Here is a 16092-nt window from a genome sequence, read left to right on the forward strand (position 1 = left end):
ACCTGGGAACAGATGCTCAGCAAGGCAAAGCAGCCCTGTGGCGGGCTGAGGTGAGTCTCTGGAGAAAATGAACTTTCTTCACCAGGGCTGTCACTGCCTAGCTGTGAGAGCCAAGTTACCGCATCCTGCCTCTGGGAGCTTCCTAACTGCTCCACACACCCAGGTCGGTTATAGCATCTTAGGGTGAGGCTGAGGGCACCTCTTGTTTTCCTGCCCTGATAGAGCTGCTGCAGTAGCCACACCTGATACCCACGCCAAAGATGGAGGAGAAAGGAGCTGTGCAAGTGAGATGCTTGCTCAGTCCCTCTTGATGTGTGGCAGAACTGGAAGGCTCACTTAAAACAAGGAAGATCTGGAAGGCAGAAGACCATTCCCTCAGGCTGTTTGGGGACCGCTGCCCTCTTTCTGGACGTATGGATTTGTGGTAGGCTAGCTTCAGCCATTCTTCCTGCCTGGCTTCTCCCGAGAAGCAGCCACACACTCTCACGCACACCGCTGTGCACTGTGGAATGGCTACTGAACACATTCCATCTTTCCACGTTGGATCTCAACATGCCACTCATTCACTGATGTCGGGATCTAAGAGGCGCCAATGCACAATGCTCCGAGGTTGAAAATTCTAGGGTTGGCACAGTTCTTAGCATGGGAAAACTGAAGCCCGGGTTGAAACTGTTTGCCAAATGGAAACCACATGACTGCAGGCAGGGTAGGTCCCAGCTACTGTGTGCTGTGCTCTGCAACAGACTCCCTGGGTTCCAGGAAGCGCACAGAGCAGTCTCTGAGGTGTGAGCTGTTCTCTATGTGTTGCTTCTGAGACTATTTTGTGTCTCTGAGACTATTTTGTGTCTCCTCATGTTAAAAACCAGCTAAGGAAAAAGTAATTCATGTTTAATTTCTAGGACTCAGAAAAGGAGGTGGGGTAGAGATGAACAATTTCAGAGGGCGCCTCCCCCATTTCCTTTCTTCCTGGCCTTATTTCTCACAGATGTGGACCCCTAGGGGCATTGTGAGTCACATCGTCCCACAGTGTCAGCACGCCAGGCTCCCTTCTTCCTGGAAGTACTTCCCTTGCTGAGAATGCTGGGCTGGGGGCTCCTGAGGACAGCCACCTTCTGCTTCCAGACAGAGCCAGAGTGTCAGTAGTGTCCAGGACAGAGAGAGGGGTAGGGAAAGGAGCTGCTGGGATGCCAGAGGAGACCAGGAGGTGGGAAGTTAAGCCCGCAGGGAAGCAGGTGTCCAGAGTTTTTACCTTGCACGGTGAGGTAGGCTGAGCTTTCCACGGAGCCCTTCTGGTTGGTGGCCCTGCACCTATAGACACCTTCATCCTCTTCTGTGACTCTTTCGATAAACAGCGTGCTGTTTCCTGGTCCTAAAATAATTCCTGGGGGAGAGAGAGAGATGTTTAGATTAGCGGCTCCGGAGGACAAAGAAACAGCTGCAGGAAGCCCAGCACCTTCCTATCCTAGGATCTCAGAAGACGTTCTGTGCTCTGCCTAACTCCGGAGCAGGTCATTCGCTCGCTAGCTAACCAGCATCTGCCCCACGCCTGCCCTGTCCTGAGCCAAGCGCTCTGCAGTACCCTAGCCACAGCTTGATGCTTCTAAACACTTAGAAGGGGCTGTCCTGTCCCCTGGCACTGATAAAACAGAGACTCCCCAGTATTAGGCAATATGATCAAGAAGAAGCAGTGTAATCCACAGTATATTAGTGGAATAGGGTCCTTTGCCATGTGGCTTGTCATGTGCTATAACATGGGAGTAAAGAGCTTAGGCTAGCTGTGTTTAAATCCACACTTTAGCCCTCTAGACAACTTATTTACTCTGTTTTATTCCCCCCAGTATTGATATAAGATGAAAGCCATTCCCACTCAATATATACGCATTGTGGTAGTGAGTGCTTGGTAGATGTAAGTACTTAGTATTCAGTACACCACAGGCTGGGGTAATGGAAGTTCTCCATTACCAGGGGGAGTTTCCAGACTCCCCTGAAAGGCTCTGAGACACAGGCATCTACACCAAGTACTGTCACCGAGTATTTACTTGGTATGGATCTCCCATCAGTCCGAGTCTGGGGAACAGACAGCCAACAAGAACGCGAGCTAGTACCTCAGGAAGGCTGCATGGGGAGGAGGTGGCCCTTGAGTGGCAGCCTGAAGCACTGTCAGGCAACTCCCTTACTCCAAGGCTATTTTATTAGTCTTCCCTCTGTCTTCCCTCCCAATTAAACCTAGGGACTGACACCAGCACTCGGGCACTGAGCGTTCCCCTGCCCCTTTAATCTTTTCGAAACTAGACTTTTGAAGAAGTAATTTGTTCATTCCTATAAAAAGCCCCTTTTTATGCACCAGACAGCTTTAGATACTGGTGAGACCATAGGAGGCACACAAGTCACACACCCTTGCTTCCAGAAGCTTCCCAGTCTAGTTTACAGCAAAGCCTTTGAAGAGAGCAAGAGGAAGGAGGGTCAGAGGAGGCTTTGCAGACAGGGCCAACAGGGACAGCTCTTTTCAGAGGTGGCTTCTGAGCAGGGCCCTGCAGAAAGAGTGTTGTTCTTGCAGAGGACCCAGGTTCGGTTCCTAGCATCCACATGGTGGCTCATAATCATCACTAACTCCAGTTCCAGGGGAGCCAATGCCTTCTTCTGACCTCTGTGGGCACCAGGCATGCATGTCATACATGTGCATACATGCAGGCAAACACTCAGAAACATCAAATAAATATGTCTGAAAAAGAAGAAGAGGAGGAAGAAGACCTCTGTGGCCAGTGTGCAGTAAGCAAGCAGAAGAGAAATGGCGGGGACCCAGACCCTGGCTCTCCTGTCCCTAGGCATCATAAGGATTAAGGCTTTGTTGTGTTCTCCACTGCTCAAAAGCCACTAGAGAGAGCCAGAGAGAGGGCCCAGCAGTTAAGGGCATACGCTGCCTTTCCGGAGGACCTGGGTACAATTCTCAATACCAACCAACGTCAGACAGCTCACAACTGCCTGTAACTCCAGTTCCAAGAGGTCCCAAGGCCTCTCCTAGATACACTCATAACATATAAAATACACTTACATCCATCTAAAATAATAACTCAATCTGCTGGAGAGCTGAGTGTGGTGGTACACTCCTGTAGCCCTCACACGTGACAGGGAGAGATAGGAAGATTAGGACCTGAAGGGTTAGCCTCAGCTACATAGTGAGCTTGAGGCCATCCTGTGCCACGTGATCCTATTTCAGAAACACAAGCAAGCAAATCAACAAAACCACCCTCGGCCAAAACCACCCACTGCAGGATGGACTGGGGATGTAGCACAGTGCTCGCGTGTTTTCCTTACAAGAACAAGGTCCAGGCTCCCCGGCATCACAAGAAAAAAAATGAAACAGAGGACATCAGCCATCCCGTGTCATGGGCAGAGGCAGACATGGAAAGTGGGTGGCTGGTGGGAGGAGTCTCCTACTGAAAGGCTCCTACTGGAGTGTTGAGGCCATAGGAGAGACCCACTTTGGTTGGTTAGTTTGTTTGTTTCTGAAGAACCAATCCGCCTGCTTATGGATTCTGTGTGAGGAAGGGCAATGAAAAGCTGGCTTCTAAGCCAGTGGTGTAGACAACTGGGGTGTGTAGGAGAGTGAACAGGGGATGCAGTCAAGAATTCTGGCGGTTTCCATACACTGTAAGGTCAAGATGGTTACTGCACATCCGAAGGGAGGATTCACCTGGAGCACAGGGAGGTGGGGGGTCAGGACTTGAAACCCTGTGGGCTCAGCACTGAGAAAGCAGTTGAGTTCAAAAAGGCTGCAGACAAATCTCGTGGGCTCAGCCAGAACAGAGGGAGGAGTGAAGTGTACAGCCCTGAGAACTGGAGACTTCAGAGCAGGGGAGGGAAGTGACCGAGGTGGGGGCAGGGAGGAGCCCAGGAGGGGACCAGAAAACCAGGAGACCTCTGGAACCGACAAAAGACATTTTCTCACAGGCGGCGCTGAGCTGTGCTCAGAGAGCCTCAGGAAGGAAGCTAACCACCCACTTTAATGAAGTGTAGAAGAAAGCCCGACCAAGGTCACAGAAAGAGACAGGGGGGGGGGGTGACCGAGTGGAGACAGCGAGGAGCTTCCTTTTTAGTGAGTGTCTGCACAGCAGCGTGGCTGGAGAAGAAAACGCTTTAGGATTTGATTTTCTTCTAGTCTACGTGTGTGTGTTGCCCGTGCATATGTGTGTGCACCACGCATGTGCAGTGCCCACAGAGGCCAGGAGCAGGGGTAGAGTTCCCTGGAGCTGCAGTTAGAGATGGTTAGGAGCTGCTAAATGGGTGCTGCAAATCTAATCTGGGCTCTTGCCAGTGTACTTAACCAATAGCCATCTCTACAGTCCAAGAAAGGAACTTAAAAAAAAAAATTTTTATTTTCTGTTTTGAAGAATGAGGGGAGGGGGTATGTGCAGGAGTGCAGATGCCCAGGGGGGCCGGAGGCATCAGATCCTTCGTAACTAGAGTCCCAGGTGTTTCAGAGCTGACTGGTGTGAGTCCTGGGAATCAAACTGGGCTCTTCTGGAAGAGCAGTTTCTTCCTGTTCTTAACTGCGGAGCCTTCTCTCCAGCCCAGATATTCTTTCTCAAGATGCAAAACTTTACGTCATTTTTATATGCTGACAGAAATAATCTGGGAGAGAGCAGGGTGTGGGGGTGTGGGGGTGTGGGGGTACGGGTACAGAGCCCAGATTAGAGTCCAACAGCTCAGGTGGCCTGGGAAGGATGGGAAGGAGTGGGGCAAGACTGTCGGTTTCTTATTTCCTTCCTTCCTTCCTTCCTTCTTTCTGGAGACAGGTTCTTGCTAGCCAGCCAAGGCTGGCCTTGAACTCATGATCTTTCTACCTACACCCCTCGACTGCTGGAATTACCTTCCTTCCCATGTCTCCCAACTGCACTTCACTCCACCTCAACTTCACATCTTTTTTGACTATTGTCGCACATATACAAAATATATAATAATTACATATGTAAGTGGATGGATATGTGAATACAACCTGCCGAATCTGTCCATGTATATACATGGTCATATATACACACATATATGGACACACATACACACACACTTATATACACATATATATGTTTTCAAGGCTGACCATTTGGTGTTGGGTGACCAATTAGGTTTCTCTCTTTAGCTCTTCATCTAGGGATGGGGCGCCCATGAGATGTTCCCCATTTGCGTGGGCATGCCAACTGGCAAAGTCATTGTCATTTTCTTGATTAACGATTAACATTGCCTTGTGTTGTATAGGAAAGCAGGCTGAACAAGCCAGTAAGCAGAACTCCTCCACAGTTTCTGCTTCAGTTCCTGCCTCCGGTTCCTGCCTTGGCTTCTCTCAGCGATAGATTGTGGCCTGCCAGCCAAATAAATTCTTTCCTCCCCGGTTGGTTTTGGTCAGTGTATTATCTCAGTACCGGACAGGAGGCTAACTAGCTCAACCGGACAGCATCGTAGAAGGGAGCGATGGACCATTTTATCTTTCTGTACCACTGTTGAGCAGCGCCGTGTAAAACAAACAAGAACCAAACCGTCCCGCTGCTGCAGTGGGCGACACAAGGATGCTCCATTTGTGCTCTCTGAACTTTCCTCCGTGGGTGTGTGCTTCGTCTCTTCCCCAAATTCCTGTTCTGGGTGACTGGCAGATTGGGGGATGGGGGCTCTGAAGTCAAGAGTGGTTCTAACCCTGGCTCGGAGAGGAGGAGGGAGGCCTGCGGATATTTGACTGTGGAAATGACATCATGGAAGTGGCATTCGGGGGAGTTTAGTCTAGCAGAAGGCAGGACAGGCTGGAATGAGGAAAGAGCAGCATGGGGCAGTCCCGGTTCCCTACTTGAAATTCAGACAAGGGGTGGTAAGGCCTACACTCACCTCCATCCCCTCACCCGGGCCACCCCCCCCCCCCCCCCCCCCCCCCCCCCCCCCCCCCCCCCCCCCCCCCCCCCCCCCCCCCCCCGCCCGCCCCCNNNNGCCTGGATCAGAGGAGGGGAAGAGGAGAGGGAGGAAAAAATGGAAGTGCATACTGGGAAGGAAAAACCTGCAGGAACTGGTGCTTTATTGGCTAAAGCAATAGAAGGAGATGAACCCAAGGTGATACCAGTATTTTAAGCCCAGATAAGAGGAATTCAGTGTTCTTCACAGAATTCTCCTCTGTGACTCTGGCTAAGTTCACAAGCCCCTTTGACCATTGTTTTTTCCTCTGTAAAATGAGGGTAACACTGTCTTTGCGTCGTAAGCATTGCAAAACCAGGAAGAATAGATATGGGTGAAGAACTGGCAGAAGGTTTGAGGGGTGCAAGTTTGGAAGTGCAGCCCAGTGGTGGAGTACTTACCCAGCATGCCCAAGGTTATGAGTTCCATCCCCAGCAGCAAGGAAGCGGAAGAGGAAGGAGCAAGCAAAACAGTTGGAGCAGCAGGATTGGAGAGGCTTTGGGGAAATGTAATATACGGGGGAATGACTAGCAATCCGAGACTGAGACTGGCTGAGGGGCGTGGAGTGAGAAGAGCTCATCTTGCTGCCCACATCTCCTCACGGTGGTCTGAACCTCTCCCATCCCTCAAGTACCAGCTGAATACCACCAATGAAGTAAAAAGGCGGGGGCTACTCTGGGTGGAGGTTCTTCCCAGGCCTTAAACACTCTTCTCCCATTATTTTGTGGTAGCCAAGTTTAATATTATTTAGTATAGTTTGTATTTCTTGTACCTGCTTATATTTTTTTTCTACTCATATCATCAAGTGCCCTCCTTGAATGCTTTCTTCATAAAAATCTCTAAAAATATTTACTGGAAACCAGGTGTAGTTGGTGGACGCCTTTAATCCCAGCACTTGGGAGGTAGAGGCAGAGGCAGGACAGTCAGAACTACATAGTTAGACACTTTCTTGAAAAAACAAAGAAGCAAACCAAAAATAAATAAAAACATAAATAAATGAAAGGAAAAGAAAAGAAAACTATTTACTGGAGTTTTGCTTTTTCCTTATTTGGGTTTTCTTTTGGAAAGCAGTGCGGGGAGGGACCTCTACCCTACAGACAGGCACAACAATGTCACTTGAGGAGGGGTGCATGGAAAAGGTCTCACTATGTAGCCCTTGTTATCCTATAATTTACTCTGTAGAACAGGTTGACCTCAAACTGAGAGAAATCAGCCTGCCTCTGCCTTCCAAGTGCTGGGATTAGAGATGTGTTCTACCGAGCTCAGCTCAGTGTCAACGATCGAGGAAAATGTTCTTTTCCTACTGAATTGTGGTGCTAGTTCTGAGATGGCAAGTTTCTATACAGTCATGTTTCTGTTTCTAGGCTCTCTACTCTTTCAGGGGCCCATTTGTCTATGTCTGTACCTCAGCGATTAAGTCGCGATGCTTCATAACGTATCTTTAAGAAGACCTGTGTTGACTTATTTTTAATTCATGCGTATGGATCGTTTGCTGACACGTGTGTCTGTGTTACCACGTGCATGTAATGCCCACTGGAACTGGGATTACAGATGGTTGTGAGTCACCACGTGGGATGTGCTACACAGGGCCTCTGGAAGAGTACCCCTAACTGCTGAGCCATCTCTCCAGCCACCTTGATAATGCATCTTGCAGGCTTATATGGTCTTAGATCCCTTCTTTTTTTGTCAAGATACGCTTGACTATTCTAGTTTATACTTTACTTGACTGTTAAGTTCTGCAAAAAAAATCACGGCTGGGCTGTTGATGGGCAACCTATTAAACTTACAATTCTGCTTGATAATAAATATCCTACCCAGAAAGAGCAACTATTTTGAGTTGTTTTTCTTTTCTTCTTTTGAATCTGAGTCTCTTTTCTCCCTCCTCTTCTTCTTGGGCTTCTTTTATACTGTTGAATGCTTTTATTTTCTTTTCAAATAAATTGCCCTTAAAGTTACATTGATTTCTGGATATACAGTAGTTTTTATTTTCCATGTCTGTGTATTTTGCCTTACATGCATGTTCTGTACTCTACATGTAATGCAGCTGGAGGCTAGAGGAGGGCATCAAGTGCCCTGGAACTGAAGCCGCAGGCAATTGTAAGTGGCTGTATGGATGCTGGGAATTCAGCCTAGGTCCTCTGCAGGAGGAGCCAGGGCTGAGCCATCACTCCAACCCAGGTGTGTATACTTTTCTATGCTATGCAAACTGCTATTAGGTTCTTTGAGGGGTTCACTCATATCTGAAACTGGAGTTACAGGCAGTTGTGAGCTGCCATGTAGAGGCTCAGGTTTGAACCTGGGTCCCCTAGGAGAGCAGCCAGTGCTCTTAACCACTGAACCATCTCTCCAGCCCCTTCTCTTTTCTACTACGTATTTTTTCCCACACTTATTTACCTGAGGCAGTGGCACCTCACATGCTGAGGCCAGAGGACAAACTGGCTTCTTTCCTCCACAACATGGTCCCTGGGGACTGAACTCAGGTTGTCAGGCTTGCTGGCAAGCTGTTTTACCTGCTGAGCCATCTTGCCAGCCCAGAATCCTCTATACTATATGAATCTGTTTAGATTGGACAGATAGGGAGCCAGGCAAGATGAAGTGATATAGTTACCTACAGAGTAGAGAAGCCAGCAAAATCGGTGTGTGAAATGTGAGGGAACTGTGTCTACGAAGCTTAGACAGTGTCATCGGTCTAAGAGTGGGAACTATACCCAGTTCACACCCATGGGCACTGGGGATTTAATCCTAGGACTGTCTTCTTACGTCTTAAAGAAAAGTCAGAAATCAGAAAATTTATGTTCAAACTCATCATTTTTTTTTTTTACCCCCTCCTCGCTTGTTTTGCTTTGTTTTTCGAGACAGGATTTCTCTGTGTAGCCCTAACTGTCCTGGAACTCACTCTGTAGACCAGGCTGACCTTGAACTCACAGAGATCCGCCTGCCTCTGCCTCAAGAGTGCTGGGATTTAAAGGTGTAGGCCACCATTGCCAGGCTCAAAATTATCGTTTTTTAATGTTGGTCAACAAATGTCCGCTTAGCGCATTCACTGTGAGGGCTAATAAAACACTTCTATTAAAAACAAAAGTAAAACATTAACCACGAGTCAAAGAAACAGCAGTTGCTCAGTTGTGTGGTTTATCATGGACTGCAAGAGGATTTCAGACCCAAGACCAGGAGTCCTTTCAGGGAGACAACAGAGCCTAAAGCTGGGAGACAGACAGGAGCTTGGTTCACAAAACTCTGACATTTACCGGTGGCTAGTATCTTCACAGGATCATGGCTGATCTACCCAGCGTACATTTTTACTGGCCTTTACAGTGAATGGACAAAGTGAACATGTTGGTCAACATTAAAAATGAAAAGTTTGAGCCAGGCAGTGGTGGCTCACACCTTTAATCCCAGCACTCAGAAGGCAGAGGCAGGCAGATCTATGTAAATTCGAGGTCAGCCTGGTCTACAGAGCGCGTTCCAGGACAGTGAGGGCTGTTGCACAGAGTGACCTTGTCTCGAAAGGTATCTTCCACTGCTCTTGGACCCCTGCTCTGCCTGTCACCCCATGCCTGCCCTACTGTATTGTGTGTATCGTTCTGCAGTCAGATTGAGGACTTTCTTATTCGTCCACTCCAGTATGGAGAACAGTAACTCTGCCTTAGCTTTCCTGAGTCCCCAGTATCTAGCACTGTGCCAAACAGCCGGCTGGCCTCCAGAGACCGGAGAATGACAAAATGCTTGAAGACCCTGGGCAATGGAGTGCAGGGCAGAGGAGGGATGGTTTTGTGGTCTTAGCAAGTCTTCACTTACGGTTGCCATTAGTGCCGACTCTGTATGCGGTAGTTCACATACGCGCATGCTCAGCTCTCTTTGGAATCTACATTTATGCCGCTTGACTTTATCATCCTACGGTTCAAACACGCCCAGGTTTCTGGAGCAAAGAAATAATTCAGGGGGCTGTGTAGGCGTTGGTAGCCCCACAGGGACAAATGAAGTTTCACTCTAGGTTCTGTTCCTGGGAATCTTTTATGAGCCCAGAAGGGTATGAAGGTGAGACTTAGTGTAAGACCCCAAGGAGCTGCTAAGTTGGTGGATGATAGAGGCGTCCGATCAGTCTGTGATCAGCTGATCCAGTGGGGAAGTCTACATGTGTCTAAACGTGTCTAGTTATTTTAGCATTTGGTATTCCCAAGGGACTTTGTAAATTATTTATTTTCCACTAATGCCTTGAGGTGTTGGACAATGGCAAGAGTATAGCATTTGAACACAACTCACTAAACCTGAAGAGTTTTTGATTCATGTATTTTTTTAAATAAATGCACACTGTGTTTGCACTTCCTGCTCCTCCCACACAGATGACCCTGCTTTCTTAACTGGCTTGCCAATCTGAAAGGGGGCTCCTTTCTTGTCACGTGACCATCTTGACTTCTGACATTGAGGTCATGCCATTGGATTTAGCTAAACTTGCTTTTCATCTTTATTTTAAAATTTATTTTTTATTGTTTAATTCTGTGTGTGTGTGTGTGTGAGTGTGTGTGTGAGTGTGTGTTCATTTGAGTGTAGATGCCCTGGAGGCCATTAGAGGGCACCAGATCCCCTGGAGCTGGAGTTACGGGCAGTTGTGAGCCAACCCACATGGGTGTTGGGAGCTGAATACATATCTGTATGATATAAATACATGTGGACACTCCTGACCAATAAATGCTTATGGTGTGTTCACATTTGCCATAGCCTGCCTGGAAGGTTGGATTCGTTTCTGCCACAAGACATAGTTGTCTACATACAGTGGTTTTTCTAGTTTCTGTTTTAATACAGGGAAATAATGTTGTGTTGTATAGAGGCTAAAGTTTAAAAAATGAGTTATGGGAGTAGATATCATACTGCAATACATGGCTGCTAAAAAGGAGAAAGGATGGTGTATGTTGACATGGATAGATCTCTATAAATCCCCTCAAATAATACATTACACCCTGCGATTTCAGCTCAGGTACCAACCTTCCCTTATAATGCCACTACCAGGCACTTACTATAATCCATTGTTTGACTTGGCTTTTCTTTTTTCTTTCTTTTCTCCAGTTGTTGGTTGTTTATTTTCTGGGACAGAGTTTTTCTGAGTAGTTCTGGCTGTTCTGGAATTCACTATGTAGACCGGACTGGCCTCGAACTCACAGAAATCCTTCTGCCTTTGCTTCCTGAGCACTGGGATTAAAGGTGTGCACTGATGCCTGTCTTTTGTTTCATCCTTCTTCATTGCAATTTTCTGACTTTATACAATATGCTTTGTTACATTTACTGCCTGCAATTTTTCTTTGTACTAAGGTGAGGATTCAGTGTTGTACATCTAGTTTGTGCTTCTGAGTGGTCCTCAGGGGATACTGGTTGAACAAACTGAGACTAAATTCCATTTAGTATGTTAAAAAAAACAACAAATATACATGTCATACGAAATGTGAAAAGTGGAGCTGGAAGTGGTGTAGGCCACCTTTAATTCCAGCACTTGGGAAGTTGAGGTAGATGGATCCTTGCGAGTTTGAGCCCAGCGTTCCAGGCCAGCCAGAGCTCCACAGTGAGACTTTGTCTCAAAAAAGAAACAAACAAAAAACCAAATTAAACAAAAAGGGTGAAAAGTGGAAACATAATAAGATGGCAATTTAGCCACTAATATACATTAGTTTTCCAGAAGGAGATTTTTTTTCCAGCACGGTCAAACATCCTGCCAAGCTTTGAATCATATTAACTAAAACGCTTGGTTTAAAATCGCTCTTAGAGTTGCTGGTTCAATTTTTTTTAACTACTTATTTATTTGTTTGCTTTTTCGGGGCAGAGTTTCTCGGCGTAACAGTCCTGGTTGCCCTGGAAATCACTCCGTAGACCAGGCTGACCTCGAACTCATAGAGATCTGCCTGCATCTGCCTCCCGAGTGCTGGGATTAAAGGCATGCACCATCACTGCCTGACCCAACTTTTTTTTCTTTTCTTTTTTCTGGCCCAAGTTTCTTAAAGGAAATTTCTGAAGTGGCTTTAAATATACTTTTGTCATTTTACATTACAAAATTATGCAAAGTGGTCTTCTCAGCTTGGTTGTTGTAAAGTCAAAGAATTGATCAACTTTGAGAAACACTGAAGATGCCTTGTTTCCTATAAGTTCAGCCAAGACTTAATTCTTCAAGTAAATCCTAAATTCTTTCCTATATCATTTTTTTTCTTTAATGAATGCTAAGATGCTATGCAAACCAAACACCTGTTTTAAAATGGATTTCCTTATGATTTATTTTGAGTAAATACTTGGTCTGTCTGTGTCATGCGACTGTGTAAGCGAAAATGTAAGAAGTCCTGGTACGGACAGCATTTTCTGCATTTGGTTTGCTCTTTGGTGAAGGCCAGCTGAAGGATTTAGCTGACCCTGCTGAATGAAACAAGTTCATGATTTGATGAAATGGAGGGCGCCAAAGTTGTTTGATTCAACTGCTTTAGTGCGACTGAGCCCTGGAAACTGTACGAAGTTCACCCAGCAGATTATCTGAGAGCATCTTTGTTTGCCTTAACTGGGCAGAGTGGTGGTGATCCAGGGGCATGACTATGGGTGTGTGCCAAGTTAGGTCTTGGTTAAACTCTCTTAAGCTTGGATTTGAGAGGAGGAGGATTTCCAGGAAAATTCTGGACGTCTGGAATAGAAAACCACACCCAATGGCATTGGTGCACTTAAAGCCATAAAGGAGCTGCTTCTTCTCCTCTCTGAGCACCGTCCTCAGTTTAAGGATCCGGTAGACTGGGGTTGGAATCCTCCCGTTCTGAGTGACCATTCAATGTCTTTGGACAGGGTTCAACGCTACTAGGAAAGTGTGCCTCCGCACCCCACGACCCTAGATTTCTTTTATTCATTCTCTCTCTCTCTCTCTCTCTCTCTCTCTCTCTCTCTCTCTCTCCTGTGAGTTTCTCAAGCCCTGATTATTCTCCGGAACGGGGCTGCCCCCCTCTACCATGCTCAGAGCATGAGTCTGTATGAGAGAGTCACAGAAGGACTCCAAAGAGAGCTTTGGTCCACAATAGCCAAGGAGAGGCCTTGAGAGTCGAAGAAGCAGCTAAGTGGGGTGAAGCCCTGGGATCAAGACACAGCGTCTCTCCTCTCTCTCTCTCTCTCTCTCTCTCTCTCTCTCTCTCTCTCTCTCTCTCTCTCTCTCTCTCCCTCTCCCTCTCCCTCTCCCTCTCCCTCTCCCTCTCCATCTCTTTCTCTCTCCCTCTCTCCTCTGTCTCTGGTTTCCACTCGTGGTTTAGGAAGAAGATGACAGTATGACTGTAACATTGTGAGTGTATCTGTTGCCCCTGAATGGCATCGTCTGAGACTGATAAAAATTCACTCTATATGTATCTGGCTGCCATTCCTCTTCTGGAGAAATCGGGCTGATACTAGGAGCGCAGGCAAAGCAAGCAGGTGCCTTTACTCTCCCTGCCCTCCCCTGCAGCATTCTCTCACCTCTCCCTGCTTCTCCCCAAGGCCTTTGCTCCACCTACTCAATCCCTTCACAACGGCAGTTGATTCTGATCTGTCACCATGGTGCCCACTGGTACTGGTCTTTGTCACCGTGATGCAGCGGTGACAGGACAGGTCACTCAGCGTGTAACCGAGGTTCAGGTGAAGAAGAGAGATTAATCCCTGCCTTCTGGTGCTTCTCTGCTGCTCCCGCTTCAGTCCGCTGGAGACACAGGATGCTCTGGATAAAGTCCGACTGCTTTAACCGGCAAGGACTCTAAGTGCCTTGGACCTGCACGGACATTTCCTCTCAGTGTTGTTTGGCTCATGACTGCTCCAGGAGGCTTTGCTGAGGACTCTCGGGTCAGCCGTGCCTTCTGCTCTCTGAGAGCTCTTCAGGAGAGGAAGGAGCTTCTCCTCAGTGTGTGTGACTGCTCAGAGACCCTTTTCTCTAGGCCTTTTGAGATTCTAAGTTGGATCAGCTCATAGCCACATCAGTTTTGCAAACAGCCTCGCTCCCACCGTGCTGCCATGAGCTATTTTGCCAGCTCCACCCCCTGTGGGATACATACTTAGCCAAATCACTGCCGGGAACAGATTCAGATCCTGGTGGGGCATCTGAGAAGGAAATGGATGGAGCTGAAGGAATGTATTAAATGTGAGTTCCCAGGCCCTGGGGCAGGTGGACTGGGGAGGAAGAAAGACACTCGGAGCAGGTTTCTTCAAAGTGACTCAGCAACAGTTTCAATCTGGCTGCAGATTGTCACATTGTGTAAGGGTCCAACTGAAGTGAACTATTCTGCAGGAACCAGGCTGTCTGCCTAACTCTGGGGACCAAGGCATGCTCCCGGTGCCAGCTGTCACAAGAAATCCAATCCGTCTCTTACGAACATTCAGTGTTGATGGAGCTCTAGAGCCTGGTCTTTCCTCTATGGAAGAATCTCTGTGTTACACAGGCTTTAAACCTGGCTTTGCATCCCCTCAACCCTTCAGAAGAAACGCATCTTCCATGTCTGCCAGCACTACCACCCCGTCCTGGTCCTTCCAGCTGCTCTCTGCTGAGCTCTGGTTCGGACACGCAGCCCTGTCCTCACCTCTTTCAAGGTTCCCCTCGTTTCTTCTTTATCGTTAACTAACACTTAGCCATTGGAGCCTATGGCCTACAGAGTCCTAAAGCACCGAAGTTCATGCAGAAAGTGGATTTTCTCTCAGTTTTTAATGTAGTCAAGATTTTAAAAATGAAATCTACTCTTAACCAAGTTATAAGACATAAAATGTGGAGGTGGCCTGGAGGGATGGCTCAGCCATTAAAGGCTAGGCTCACAACCAAAAATATAAAATGTGGAGGTGCTAATGGGAATGTGCGAGTTTTGATATAGGTGGGAATTGTGTGATTTTTGAAATCAAGTTAAACATATATGTTGCCTCAAATGTTAGACACGTCTTCATGGTGAACACTGTCAAGGCATACCCTTCTGCTTTTCGGTGTGCGTGGTCCCCTTGCCACCGCAGCCGCCCACATGTGCCCTAGCACCAGACTCTGCAGCAGTTTGTTTAGCCAGGTTAGCCAACCCTTTCTCAACTCCCCTGTTACACAGATCTGAGCCCTGTGATGACGTCGTGGCGTTTTCGTCTGGCCTCATTTTACTAACCTATCTCACGCCACCTTGAGGCCAGCTGACGCTGACGTGGACAGTGAGCAAGCAGGACAAGGATGGGTCCTGCTTGAAAAAGCAGCATCCCATCAGGACACTACACAGGTTGATTACTTGACCTTTTGGTTAGATTTTACAATGTTGGTAGTAGCTTTATTTATTTAATCTTGATTTAATTTAATGTTACTATCCAGAAGTCAGAGGTTAAGGATTTAGCTCAGTGGTGTGTTCTTGCCTACCGAGCACAAGCCCCCGAGTTTGGCCATCAGTTCTGAGGGGCAGGGGGAAGAAAGATCCATGTCATGTCTGCACAGCCTAGCAACTGTGCTAGATAGAAAGGAGCGTCTTCTTAAATAAACGAGTGAGGTGTGAACTGATACAGCTTTAATGTCCACCTCTTGAAAACTTGAAATTAGCTGGGCATGGTGGGGCTTGCCTTTAATGCCAGCACAGGGAAGGCAAAGGCAGCTACCTGCCCATGTTAGCTCAAGGCCAGCCGGGTCTATATGGCAAGTTCCAGGTCTACTATGAGCTGCATGGTGAGACCCTGTCTCAATAAAACAAAATAAAAAACAAATGAATACAGAAAACCCCTTAAAGATAACTGGATTTGGCTTCCAGATAATTTCTCTCTTCATAGATGGCATGCCCAGCTTTTAAAAATGCCTTATCTTTTTAAATACACTTTAAAATGATTTCTAACCATGTTTTAAATGCAAGTCTGTGGAAGCTTTTACATGTAAGAGGAATACAAAGGTCTTCATTGCTGTTAGATGGTTTTGATGTCAACCTGGCTGTTTAGAACCGGTCTGTCTGTTGCCTTGCGAGAGATAAGACACACTGCCGTACTAGCTGCATATGTCAGAGACAAGCCTAGCTTGCTCAGATGCCATGACCCGAGCCAGTCGTTTCTCCCCCCTCCCTACTTCTTCCTGTGTGAACCTATAAAATCGGCAGAGTGGTTTAGTGAGCCTCTCCGAACTGCCACAAGGAACCAGCCAGACAAATTAACACGAGCGAAGTGCCCATGGCAGTGGTGTTTGTGAAG

General features: G+C 47.3%; 1 protein-coding gene across 2 annotated transcripts in view; it reads right to left on the reverse strand.

Moving 5' to 3' along the window:
- Positions 1–16092, reverse strand: part of Flt1 (fms related receptor tyrosine kinase 1) — a 162276-nt gene that overhangs the window by 52224 nt on the left and 93960 nt on the right. For both annotated transcript variants that reach the window (XM_050161872.1, XM_050161871.1), the window contains exon 15: positions 1250–1381. In XM_050161872.1, the coding sequence (XP_050017829.1) occupies positions 1250–1381 (132 nt within the window). The remainder of the gene's footprint in view (positions 1–1249; positions 1382–16092) is intronic.

This window comes from Alexandromys fortis, unplaced genomic scaffold (genome assembly GCF_014885135.2).
Source record: "Alexandromys fortis isolate MF-2015 unplaced genomic scaffold, M_Fortis_MF-2015_v1.1 scaffold_118, whole genome shotgun sequence".
In the NCBI taxonomy this organism is placed as follows: domain Eukaryota; kingdom Metazoa; phylum Chordata; class Mammalia; order Rodentia; family Cricetidae; genus Alexandromys; species Alexandromys fortis.